General features: G+C 48.6%; 1 protein-coding gene across 1 annotated transcript in view; it reads left to right on the top strand.

Moving 5' to 3' along the window:
• Nucleotides 1–11230: 11230 nt before the first annotated feature.
• The window catches only part of homer1b (homer scaffold protein 1b), a 284062-nt gene continuing 281370 nt past the window's right edge, over nucleotides 11231–13922 (top strand). Inside the window, exon 1 of the mRNA XM_028805720.2 lies at nucleotides 11231–12432. Coding sequence (XP_028661553.1) covers nucleotides 12428–12432 — 5 coding nt within the window. The 5' untranslated portion in view covers nucleotides 11231–12427. The remainder of the gene's footprint in view (nucleotides 12433–13922) is intronic.

Raw genomic sequence — 13922 nt, 5'->3', positions numbered from 1 at the left:
GACCGGAGCTGTGGCCGTAACGTGGTCGGTGCCTGTCGCGGCGGCAATCCCCGAACCCGCTGGTGGACACCGGCGGTGAAGGATGCCGTCAAGCTGAAGAAGGAGTCCTACAGGACCCTTTTGTCCTGTGGGACCCCGGAGGCAGCTGATAGGTACCGGCAGGCCAAGCGGAATGCGGCTTTGGTGGTTGCTGAGGCAAAAACTCGGGCGTGGGAGGAGTTTTGGGGAGGCCATGGAGAATGACTTTCGGACGGCTTCGAGGAGATTCTGGTCCACCATCGGCGTCTCAGGAAGGGGAAGCAGTGCAGTGTCAACACTGTATATGGTGGGGATGGTGCGCTGCTGACCTCGACTCGGGACGTTGTGGGTCGGTGGGGGGAATACTGCGAAGACCTCCTCAATCCCATTAACATGCCTTCCAATGAGGAAGCAGAGCCTGGGGACTCAGAGGTGGGCTCCCCCATCTCTGGGACTGAGGTCACCGAGGTGGTCAAAAAACTCCTTGGTGGCAGGGCCCCGGGGGTGGATGAGATACGCCCGGAGTTCCTCAAGGCTCTGGATGTTGTAGGACTGTCTTGGCTGACACGCCTCTGCAACATCGCATGGACATCAGGGACAGTGCCTCTGGATTGGCAGACCGGGGTGGTGATCCCCCTTCTTAAAGAGGGGGATCGGAGGGTGTGTTCCAACTACAGAGGGATCACACTCCTCAGCCTCCCTGGAAAAGTCTATTCAGGGGTCCTGGAGAGGAGGGTCCGTCGGATAGCCGAGCCTCGGATTCAGGAGGAACAGTGTGGTTTTCGTCCTGGTCGCGGAACAGTGGACCAGCTCTATACCCTTAGCAGGGTCCTGGAGGGTGCATGGGAGTTTGCCCAACCAGTCTACATGTGTTTTGTGGACTTAGAAAAGGCATTCAACCGTGTCCCTCGGGGAATCCTGTGGGGGGTACTCCCGAGAGTATGGGGTACCGGCCCCCCTGATAAGGGCTGTTCAGTCCCTGTACGATCAGTGCCAGAGCTTGGTCCGCATTGCCGGCAGTAAGTCGAACCCGTTTCCAGTGAGAGTTGGACTCCGCCAGGGCTGCCCTTTGTCACCGATTCTGTTCATAACTTTTATGGACAGAATTTCTAGGCGCAGCCAGGGTGTTGAGGGGGTCCGGTTTGGTGGGCTCAGGATTGGGTCACTGCTTTTTGCAGATGATGTTGTCCTGTTTGCTTCATCAGGCCGTGATCTTCAGCTCTCTCTGGATCGGTTCGCAGCTGAGTGTGAAGCGGCTGGGATGAGAATCAGCACCTCCAAATCGAGACCATGGTCCTCAACCGGAAAAGGGTGGAGTGCCCTCTCAGGGTTGGTAGCGAGATCCTGCCCAAGTGGAGGAGTTCAAGTATCTCGGGGTCTTGTTCACGAGTGAGGGAAGAATGGAGCGTGAGATCGACAGGCGGGTCGGTGCGGCATCCGCAGTAATGCGGGCGTTGCATCGGTCTGTCGTGGTGAAAAAGGAGCTGAGCCGCAAGGCGAAGCTCTCAATTTACCAGTCGATCTATGTTCCTACCCTCACCTATGGTCATGAGCTATGGGTAGTGACTGAAAGAACGAGATCACGAATACAAGCGGCTGAAATGAGTTTCCTCCGCAGGGTGTCTGGGCTTTCCCTTAAAGATAGGGTGAGAAGCTCAGTCATCCGGGAGGGGCTCAGAGTAGAGCCGCTGCTCCTCCGCATCGAGAGGAGTCAGATGAGGTGGCTCGGGCATCTGATCAGGATGCCTCCTGGACGCCTCCCTGGTGAGGTGTTCCAGGCACGTCCAACCGGGAGGAGGCCCCGGGGAAGACCCAGGACACGCTGGAGGGACTATGTCTCTCGACTGGCCTGGGAACGCCTTGGGATTCTCCCGGAGAGCTAGAAGAAGTGGCCAGGGAGAGGGAAGTCTGGGCATCTTTGGTAGCTACTGCCTGATGCATACCGTGAACACCCTGAAAGACTTGCCATTTCAGAGACGCTCTAATCGAGTCTAACTGTTTGTGCGTATGCACCGAACAGCAGTTCGGAGTACCCACCCTTTTTGGAGTCCCTGGAGGGGCTGCTAGAGGGCATACCTTCTGGGGACTCCCTCATTCTGCTGGGAGACTTCAATGCTCACGTGGGCAATGACAGTGAGACCTGGAAGGGCGTGATTGGGAGGAATGGCCCCCCTGATCTGAACCCGAGCGGTGTTTTGTTATTGGACTTCTGTGCTCATCACGGATTGTCCATAACGAACACCATGTTCAAGCATAGGGGTGTTCATATGTGCACTTGGCACCAGGACACCCTAGGCCTCAGTTCGATGATCGACTTTGTGGTCGTGTCGTCGGACTTGCGGCCACATGTCTTGGACACTCGGGTGAAGAGAGGGGCGGAGCTGTCAACTGATCACCACCTGGTGGTGAGTTGGCTTCGATGGTGGGGGAGGATGCCGGTCAGGCGTGGTAGGCCCAAACGTGTTGTGAGGGTCTGCTGGGAACGTCTGGCAGAGCCCCCTGTCAGAAGTAGCTCAACTCCCACCTCCAGCAGAACTTCGACCACATCCCGAGGGAGGTGGGGGACATTGAGTCCGAATGGGCCATGTTCCGTGCCTCTATTGTTGAGGCAGCTGACCGGAGCTGTGGCCGTAACGTGGTCGGTGCCTGTCGTGGCGGCAATCCCCGAACCCGCTGGTGGACACCGGCGGTGAAGGATGCCGTCAAGCTGAAGAAGGAGTCCTACAGGACCCTTTTGTCCTGTGGGACCCCGGAGGCAGCTGATAGGTACCGGCAGGCCAAGCGGAATGCGGCTTTGGTGGTTGCTGAGGCAAAAACTCGGGCGTGGGAGGAGTTTGGGGAGGCCATGGAGAATGACTTTCGGACGGCTTCGAGGAGATTCTGGTCCACCATCCGGCGTCTCAGGAAGGGGAAGCAGTGCAGTGTCAACACTGTATATGGTGGGGATGGTGCGCTGCTGACCTCGACTCGGGACGTTGTGGGTCGGTGGGGGGAATACTTCGAAGACCTCCTCAATCCCATTAACATGCCTTCCAATGAGGAAGCAGAGCCTGGGGACTCAGAGGTGGGCTCCCCCATCTCTGGGACTGAGGTCACCGAGGTGGTCAAAAAACTCCTTGGTGGCAGGGCCCCGGGGGTGGATGAGATACGCCCGGAGTTCCTCAAGGCTCTGGATGTTGTAGGACTGTCTTGGCTGACACGCCTCTGCAACATCGCATGGACATCAGGGACAGTGCCTCTGGATTGGCAGACCGGGGTGGTGGTCCCCCTCTTTAAGAAGGGGGATCGGAGGGTGTGTTCCAACTACAGAGGGATCACACTCCTCAGCCTCCCTGGAAAAGTCTATTCAGGGGTCCTGGAGAGGAGGGTCCGTCGGATAGCCGAGCCTCGGATTCAGGAGGAACAGTGTGGTTTTCGTCCTGGTCGCGGAACAGTGGACCAGCTCTATACCCTTAGCAGGGTCCTGGAGGGTGCATGGGAGTTTGCCCAACCAGTCTACATGTGTTTTGTGGACTTAGAAAAGGCATTCAACCGTGTCCCTCGGGGAATCCTGTGGGGGGTACTCCGAGAGTATGGGGTACCGGCCCCCCTGATAAGGGCTGTTCAGTCCCTGTACGATCAGTGCCAGAGCTTGGTCCGCATTGCCGGCAGTAAGTCGAACCCGTTTCCAGTGAGAGTTGGACTCCGCCAGGGCTGCCCTTTGTCACCGATTCTGTTCATAACTTTTATGGACAGAATTTCTAGGCGCAGCCAGGGTGTTGAGGGGGTCCGGTTTGGTGGGCTCAGGATTGGGTCACTGCTTTTTGCAGATGATGTTGTCCTGTTTGCTTCATCAGGCCGTGATCTTCAGCTCTCTCTGGATCGGTTCGCAGCTGAGTGTGAAGCGGCTGGGATGAGAATCAGCACCTCCAAATCCGAGACCATGGTCCTCAACCGGAAAAGGGTGGAGTGCCCTCTCAGGGTTGGTAGCGAGATCCTGCCCCAAGTGGAGGAGTTCAAGTATCTCGGGGTCTTGTTCACGAGTGAGGGAAGAATGGAGCGTGAGATCGACAGGCGGGTCGGTGCGGCATCCGCAGTAATGCGGGCGTTGCATCGGTCTGTCGTGGTGAAAAAGGAGCTGAGCCGCAAGTCGAAGCTCTCAATTTACCAGTCGATCTATGTTCCTACCCTCACCTATGGTCATGAGCTATGGGTAGTGACTGAAAGAACGAGATCACGAATACAAGCGGCTGAAATGAGTTTCCTCCGCAGGGTGTCTGGGCTTTCCCTTAAAGATAGGGTGAGAAGCTCAGTCATCCGGGAGGGGCTCAGAGTAGAGCCGCTGCTCCTCCGCATCGAGAGGAGTCAGATGAGGTGGCTCGGGCATCTGATCAGGATGCCTCCTGGACGCCTCCCTGGTGAGGTGTTCCAGGCACGTCCAACCGGGAGGAGGCCCCGGGGAAGACCCAGGACACGCTGGAGGGACTATGTCTCTCGACTGGCCTGGGAACGCCTTGGGATTCTCCCGGAAGAGCTAGAAGAAGTGGCCAGGGAGAGGGAAGTCTGGGCATCTCTGCTCAAGCTGCTGCCCCCGCGACCCGACCTCGGATAAGCGGGAGACAATGGATGGATGGATGGATGGATCTAATCGAGTCTTCTACCCATCACAATATGGCTCATGTGGAAGTTGCTCAGATCCTTATGCTTGCCCATTTTTTTCAGCTTTTAAAACATCACCTTCAAGAACTGACTGTTAACTTGCTGCCTGATATATCCCACACCTTGACAGATACCATTGTAACGAAATATCAGTTATTCACTTCACCTGTCAGTGGATTTAACGTTGTGGCCGATGGGTGTAAATCTTATAGAAATAATATTGCATAAATACTGCAGTAACAAATATATAGTTATATAATAATAATGGTAATGCAATTTATGTTAAATAAATGTGCCGTACCGTAATGGACAGCTGGGGCCCATGCCTGGCCAGGACACCCCTTCTGTGTATGTGCCAGGGGAACAAGCATGGGCTACACAGTACCTCCCCTGGACCACTTGGTGGGAGCCCCCCTGGGTGACTGTGGTGCCTCAGATACCCGCAGGGCTCCATGGGAGATGAAGTTCTCCACAGCCCTGTTGGGATCCGGGGTGGCCACCCGGAGGTGCAATCGGAGGCAGGTGGTCAAGCACCTGAAACACTTCCGGGTGAACTATAAAAGGACCCAGCAGCCACCACTCCGAGAGCCTGAGTCGGGAGGAGGAGGAAAACGCTTGCCGGGAGGAGTGGTGGTGCAAAGAAGAAGAGTGTGGTGTTTTGGGCGTTTTGGTGCTTTTGGGACTGTGTTGGGTCTGTGGGACACGGGGAAGACATGCCCCACAGGTGAAGAAAAATAAAAGTTTATTTACTTTTATACATGCCTCCGGTGTCAGTCTGTGTCGGGTCGATGCCTATATATACGCCTATCTTACAGTAGCAATTTGTCTTATCTATTTGCACTATGCTCATTAAAGTCTTTAAAATTAATAAAACATAAAAAAGAAAAATCTGCAGTATACTGGGTTCAAACTGACATCCAGCCAACCTCTGTGTGGAATTTTCATATATTTACAGTGTCTGTTTATGAGTACTTTGGTTTAATACAGTGGCATGTGCTAGATTTTGTGCAAGTAAGCTCTGTGACAAAAATAATATTTATTTTTGTACTGTGGGGAACAGCCCAGACACAGACAGGCGGACACCACTGGTTTGCACCCAAACACACGTTTATTCATTTCACAATTATTTACAAGCACCACAACCCAGTGCCCCAGCACCAATCACCCACAAGTCCAGGCCTTTCCAATGCCTCTCTCTCTCTTCTGACCACCTCCACTCCTCTCCTCCGAGCTCTGTCCTCTTCCACCCAACTCCAGCCATCGAATGGAGGGAGGCTGCCCCTTTTAAACCCACCCAGACATGCTTCCCAATGAGCGACTGCCGGCACTCCCTGGTGTGGCCGAAGTGCCGGCTGTGCACCCGGAAGCACTCCGGGTGTCCCTGGTCTTCTTCCCCCCAGCACTTCCGGGTGTGGCAGAAGTGCTGAGGGTCAGGGTTCCTCAGGCATCTGGGCGCCCCCTGGCGGTGACCATGGGCCCCTATAGGGTTGAACTTCTAAGCTCTGTTCCTGTGGTCTCCAAAGCCACCAGGGCGGTCGCCCCATCATGGTCCGGAGGAGTCGTAACCCCCCCTCCAGTTCTTCTGGCCGTCCCGGCTGGGTACCACCCCCAGCCACTTGCAACACTACATGATACATTATCATACATGTGCTTTACAAACATTAAAAGATAATTAATGTTACAGAAGAAATAAGATGGAAGAGTCCCTATTTTGTAAATTTTTGATGTTTAAAATGGTGAAAATCAAAGTCCAGTTTGCTATGGTCATATGGTCAACAGTGGTTTATAAATACAGTGGATTCAGAAAGTATTCAGACCCCTCCAGTTTTTCCACTTTTTTTTATGTTGCAGCCTTTTGCTAAATCGTGTATATTCATTTCTTCCCAAATCAAGCAACACTTAATACCCCAGAACAGGGATGGACAATGTTGGTCCTGGAGAGCCACAATGGCTGCAGGTTTTTTTTCCAACCCACCTTCTTAATGAGAAGTCAATTATTGCCGATGAAGCACTTATTGCTTAAGTGACATTTTGATTGTTCATTTTAGTGGTATTTCCCGTTAAGGGTCCCCAACCTTAATTGCTTATTGCAATCTTAAACAGCTGCATTCACTGTTTTAATGGCTCCATATTAGCAATATGATGTAAATGACAAACAGCCATCAGTTCTCCATCTAGCTTGTTTCCATTTACATCTGTGTGTGTTCGTCATGCACCGTTTGATTTAATAAAACACTTACTGTAATAGAAAAATGTGACAGACTGACAATTATCTGTTTAAGGCTTCACATCATTTGGATGATATCTTTGGAAAGGAAAAAAAAATCTACTTTATAAGAACCTTGCATTGAAGACTAACAAGCCATAATATTAAATAAGTTTTGAGACTGGCAAGGATTGGTTTCTAATTAAGCAGCTGGGTTTGAATGAAAACCTGTAGCCACTGCGACTCTACAGGACCGACATTGCCCACCCCTGCCCCAGAATAACAAAGTGAAAATAGGATTTTGGAAATGTTTGCAAACTCGTTAAAAGTATAAAAATGAAATATAATGTTGACACCAATATTCAGACCCTTTGCTATGACGTTTGAAATATGTCTCAGGTGCATCTCATTCTATGGATCATCATTGAGATGTTTCTACACCTTGTTTGGAAAGACTCACACTTGTCTATAGAAGGCCATACAGCTGAAATGTGCATCAGAACAAATACCAAGCCGTGAGGACCAGTTGCCTTCCGGCTTAAAGACGGGATTGTGTCACAGCACAGATCAGGGGAAATGGAAGAAGTTTGGAACAACCATGATTCTTCCTACAGCTCGACTGGTCAAACCGAACAATCATGAGAGAAGGCCATGGTAAGAGAGGTGCCCAAGCACCCAATGGTTACTCTGGCAGAGCTCTAGAGAAACTGTGGGGAGTTACAACATTCCATTGATCTGGGCTTTATGACAGAGTGACCAGACTGACACCTCTCCTCAGTAAAACACACATTGAAAACTCCCAGTGTTTGGAAAAAGGCACCTCAGACTGTCAAACACAAGATCTGGTCTGATGAAACCAAGATTAGCGTCGCATCATCACCTGATCACATGTGCAATACCATTTCAAAGGTGAAGTATGGTGGTGGCAGCATTTTGCTTGGGGTTATTTTTTTAGTGACAGAGACCAGAAAACTACACAAAGTGGACAGATGAAACTACAGATATGTCCTTAATGAAAACCTGATCTGGAGAGCTCTGGACCTCAGATTGGACTTCACCTTCCAACAGGACTTTTACCCAAAGCACAAAGCATAGACAACAGTGGAGCAGTGGGGCCCTGACGCTTGACTATTATGGGGGCTCTATCGCAACCAGCAACATGGTCTGGGTAACCACTACTATCTTGTACAATGTGGTTGTTCCACAACAGATCACCACAATTTTGAATAACCATTTAATTTTTACTTTTAACTATTATTTTATATTGAATTACACTATATTAATAATTTTATTGTTTTTTAAAACCCCTTTTCATAGAGTAGACACTCAAAACAGTTAAGCAATGTGGACTAAAGTTGCTTCTGGGATTGGGGGCCACCAGGATTGGGGACCTGAAGCTTAAATCTCATTACTTTCATAGTATCAGAATCAGAATCAGGATCAGATTTATTAGCCACATATGCACGTATACAAGGAATTTGGTTTTGGTGACTCTGCAATCATAAGTTACAAAATCGACATACACACAACAGTTAATCACACACCTCAGATAAAAAAACACAAGATGGAGAATGTAACATATATATATATATATATTATATATACAGTGCATCCAGAAAGTATTCACAGCGCATCACTCTTTCCACATTTTGTTATGTTACAGCCTTCTTCCAAAATGGATTAAATTCATTTTTTTCCTCAGAATTCTACACACAACACCCCATAATGACAAAGTGAAAAAAGTTTACTTGAGGTTTTTGCAAATTTATTAAAGATAAAAAAATTGAGAAATCACATGTCCATAAGTATTCACAGCCTTTGCTCAATACTTTGTCGATGCACCTTTGGCAGCAATTACAGCCTCAAGTCTTTTTGAATATGATGCCACAAGCTTGGCACACCTATCCTTGGCCAGTTTCGCCCATTCCTCTTTGCAGCACCTCCCAAGCTCCATCAGTTTGGATGGGAAGCGTCGGTGCACAGCCATTTTAAGATCTCTCCAGAGATGTTCAATCGGATTCAAGTCTGGGCTCTGGCTGGGCCACTCAAGGACATTCACAGAGTTGTCCTGAAGCCACTCCTTTGATATCTTGGCTGTGTGCTTAGGGTCGTTGTCCTGCTGAAAGATGAACTGTCGCCCCAGTCTGAGGTCAAGAGCGCTATGGAGCAGCTTTTCATCCAGGATGTCTCTGCACATTGCTGCAGTCATCTTTCCCTTTATCCTGACTAGTCTCCCAGTTTCTGCTGCTGAAAAACATCCCCACAGCATGATGCCACCACCACCATGCTCACTGTAGGGATGGTGCCAGGTTTCCTCGCAAACGTGACGCCTGGCATTCACACCAAAGAGTTCAATCTTTGTCTCATCAGACCAGAGAATTTTCTTTCTCATGGTCTGAGAGTCCTTCAGGTGCCTTTTGGCAAACTCCAGGCGGGCTGCCATGTGCCTTTTACTAAGGAGTGGCTTCCGTCTGGCCACTCTACCATACAGGCCTGATTGGTGGAGTGCTGCAGAGATGGTTGTCCTTCTGGAAGGTTCTCCTCTCTCCGCAAAGGACCTCTGGAGCTCTGACAGAGTGACCATCGAGTTCTTGGTCACCTCCCTGACTAAGGCCCTTCTCTCCCGATCGCTCAGTTTAGATGGCCGGCCAGCTCTAGGAAGTCCTGGTGGTTTCGAACTTCTTTCACTTACAGATGATGGAGGCCACTGTGCTCATTGGGACCTTCAAAGCAGCAGAAATTTTTCTGTAACCTTCCCTGGATTTGTGCCTCGAGACAATCCTGTCTCGGAGGTCTACAGACAATTCCTTTGACTTCATGCTTGGTTTGTGCTCTGACATGAACTGTCAACTGTGGGACCTTATATAGACAGGTGTGTGCCTTTCCAAATCATGTCCAATCAACTGAATTTACCACAGGTGGACTCCAATGAAGCTGCAGAAACATCTCAAGGATGATCAGGGGAAACAGGATGCACCTGAGCTCAATTTTGAGCTTCATGGCAAAGGCTGTGAATACTTATGTACATGTGCTTTCTCAATTTTTTTATCTTTAATAAATTGGCAAAAATCTCAAGTAAACTTATTTCACGTTGTCATTATGGGGTGTTGTGTGTAGAATTCTGAGGAAAAAAATGAATTTAATCCATTTTGGAATAAGGCTGTAACATAACAAAATGTGGAAAAAGTGATGCGCTGTGAATACTTTCCGGATGCACTGTATATATATATATTTATATATATATAATTTGCATACAAAGTGCAGAGTGCAACTCAGTACAAGAAATGCTGAAATAAACACTGTAAAAAAACAAGTATTAAAAATACGGTATGTGTGAAAGATATTGCAATACGCTAGGAGGCCTGGGGGATGAAACTAACCAGTTGTGAGCTTGATGACCTGTGGGAAAAAACTGTTCTCATATCTGTCAGTTTAATCTATAACATCTGGCTGATGGAAGAAGTTCAAAAAAGGTTGTGGCCTGGATTTGAGGGGTCAGTAATGATTTTCCTAGCCTGATTCATGACTCTAGAACAATACAGGTCCTGTAAGGTGGGCGGACAGGCACCAATGATATTTTTGGCAGACCTGACTATCCGTTGTAGCCTGTTTTTGTCATGTTTAGTCACTGATCCGAACCACACTGTTATGGATGAGCTGAGAACAGATTCAATGGCTGCTGTGTAAAACTGAATCAGCAAATCCTTGGAAAGGTTGAACTTCTTCAGCTGTCGTAGGAAATACATTTGCTGTTGTGCCTTTTTTATGATGGATCCTACATTACCTGCACAGGAGTGGCTTAGGGACAACTCCAGGAATGTCCTTAAGTAGCCCAGGCGGTGCCCAGACTTGAACCCAATTGAGTATCTTTGGAGAGACCTGAAAATAGCTATCCTCCAAAGGTCTGCATTCAAATCACACAGAGCTTAAGAAGATCTGAAGAGTAAAATGGCAGAAAATCCCTAAATCCAAATGCGCGAAGCTTGTCACGTCAACCTACTCAATCCAATTTTAGAGGTTCAGGGAACTTCAGCCCACTCTAGTAGCACTGGGCATAGGCAGGAGTCAATGACACAGGTGTGTAATTCAATGTATTAAGTTAACACTGTTAGACTTGTTCTGCTGCGTTCATAACTAACGCCCTGATATCTTTAGTTTGTGATTTAATTTTAGAATGCTATGATAAACAGCTTCACGTCTCCAGGTTCGCTCATTTGCATGATCTCTCTCTTTATAGTAATACTTCCTGGGGTTGTTAGACGTCACGCTCTTGACGAGAGTGATGTCAGTCCCTGGAGCATACGGTGACGTCAGTGCGGTGGGTGGTGTGATGACGTCGGCCTATTTAACACGCCAGTGAGCGGAGGATGGAGACAGCAATTGCTAGTCACACCGCTGGAACGAAGGAAGAGCCTGCTGATGGGTGTTAGACCGTGCCTGTCAGAATTGAGCTGCTTCAAATCAACCTACGGCTCGCGGTAGCGCTTTTGTGGCTAACAGCTGCCCGTCAAAGCGTTGCCGAAAGACAAACAGTGAGACAGACTGGAAGCGGTTGCGCAATAAACGAGAGCTAGACGATGCCTGCCTGCTTGGATGCGTGGTTTGTGGAAATGCAACGGGTGATGGAGGCATGAATGCAGCAGCCCTGCCAACGTGAAAGAACGGGGGCGAGTGAAGGAGCCGCGCAGAGGCAGCCGCTTCGCAGAGGACGACTCAGGTGAACGTCGCTACATGCATCCCGGATGGGTACCGTCTCCATGTGACTGTGCGTTCTGTTATGGCCGGGGGGCATTTTGATGCTACGAGATAAGCGCGCTGCAACCACGAATGAAGGAGGAAGGGAACTAAAACAGGAATCTTTCGCTAGGCTTGGGGCGCGCTGGCAATCGCTCTTGCATTCTTCCAGACGGGCAATGCCCCTAGGCATTCGGCACAGGTTCCTCTTTTGGAAACTAAATAGAGCACAGGGTGTCGCGCAAGAGCGCGGTGCAGGGACACCCCGAGGAGATATTTAAGGGTCATTTGGAGATCAGAGGACGCGCTGGCGCTGGCCGGTCGGCACACAGACAGTGCAACCTGCTCCACGAGTCCATTTTAACTGCGTGTTTACTTCCCGTAAAGGCGAGATGGCACTCCTGTAAGATCGAGAAATCTGTCTGCCTCGGAGGTCGTAGCTGGGTCTGTCATCCTCATCATCACATCGTCATTATTCTTATGAATGGATATTTACAGCGGTGAATAACGCAGCGAGCATGCCCACGCCTTCCTGCATTTTTCACCTTTTGCAAAAATAGTCAGGTCTCCGTTGTCGAAGGAATGTCTCCCCTCCTGCAGAAGGGCAGGCGCAAGTGAAGAAGCGTCAGTTGCCACCGTACAGCACCCAAGGGAGCCGTGGACAAAGCGCGATGTGCCGCTGAAGGATCGTCTCCTACCGCCTGCATCGCAGCCCACTGGAAACCGTGCAATACAACGGAAAGTAACTAAAGCGCCCACTTCGGCTCAAAGGAACCCTCTGCTCGCCCACGGCTGCACGGACCGCCGCCTGCGCGTCCTGGCCAAGCAAAAATGGGGTAGGTTGTTTCGCCGATTGCTTTTCGAATTGTGGGACAGAGCTGGCCTTTCAGTGCAAGCTCAGATTTCGAGAGTTATTATTTTTTGGTATTTTGGTACATAAATATACAGTGCAAGTACTATTTTAATGGTTAAATCTGTGAACACACAAAAGTGCAGTGTGCTTTAAGGTTTATATATGATGATGTGTCATGAATGTCAGAGTGTGGGGATAAAAATAGTGGCGCTGTAATGTATGTGTCCACATACAGTATGCACACATATATAATTTATAGGTACTGTGTATACATGCATACTTAGAGGTACAGTATTTGTACCCATTCAAATATGCATACATTTTATAGACAAACACTCGTGTGCTTATAAACTTGTGTTCGTGAGTCTACATTTAAATAAATAAATGTATACATTTTTAAGCCTGCTTAAAAAGCAGGGTGACAGTGTTGCTGGGAAGTTGGAGCCTATTCCAGCAAGCATCAGGCTCAATGTGGAAACAAACCCCAAACAAGGGCTCTAATCCATTACAAGGTGCATACACATTCACATATACAGTATATCTTTATATTTTATGCAGGCATATACTATATATGTATGGGAATATACACTGTGTACTGTTATATACGTATATAAGGTATTTGTGAGTAGCACGGTGGCACAGTGATTAGCATTACTACCTCACAGCTCTAGGGTCCTGGGTTTGAATTGGTTCCCCTTCACTATTTCACTCATTCTTCCTGTATCTGTGTGGGGTGCTCTGGCTTTCCTCCTACATCTCCGACACATTCAGAATTGGTCCAGGAAATGTAAAACATTTTCAAGCCATTTTAGTCCAAATCAGGGTCATACTGAGGCTGGAGCCTACCCTGGCAGCATCAAAGTGACTCTGAATAGAGTGTCAGTGCATTGCATTGTAGGGTACACTCAAATCCCATAACTGATACTGTGTGACCATGACCCAATCACTTCACCTGCCTGTGCTCCAGATGGAATAAAGAAAAGAAATGTAACCAATTGTATCTTAAATGTTGTAAGTTGCCTTGGATAAAGGCGTCAGGCAAATCAGTACATAATAATAGTAATATTAATAATACACTCATTTGCACACCCACACTGCATCAGTTTAGGATTGCTGATTAATAGAGTGTGCAGATCTTTCAGATATGGGCAAGACTTTGTAAAGAAAAAGCTCACGTGGACACACGCTGACCCATTCAGGATCTGAACACTGAGTGTCTGTGAGGCAGCCATGTTAACCACTGTGCCACCATACTGCCAATGTTACTGTAATAGGTACTTCATATGTACAAGGAATATTGGAAATACACACACATATAAATATATTTATATATACAACATATGCTGTGTGTATATTAGTGTACATTATACCCAAATGTATTGGTTAAGGTAACTTTTGCTAAAAGTGAGTCATTTGTAAGTTCATATTATGTTATGTTTGATATTTCTTTGCACATAACAGTTGCAACACTTT

Source organism: Erpetoichthys calabaricus, chromosome 7, assembly GCF_900747795.2.
Source record: "Erpetoichthys calabaricus chromosome 7, fErpCal1.3, whole genome shotgun sequence".
Lineage (NCBI taxonomy): Eukaryota > Metazoa > Chordata > Cladistia > Polypteriformes > Polypteridae > Erpetoichthys > Erpetoichthys calabaricus.
This window is presented reverse-complemented; position numbering and strand designations above follow the sequence as displayed.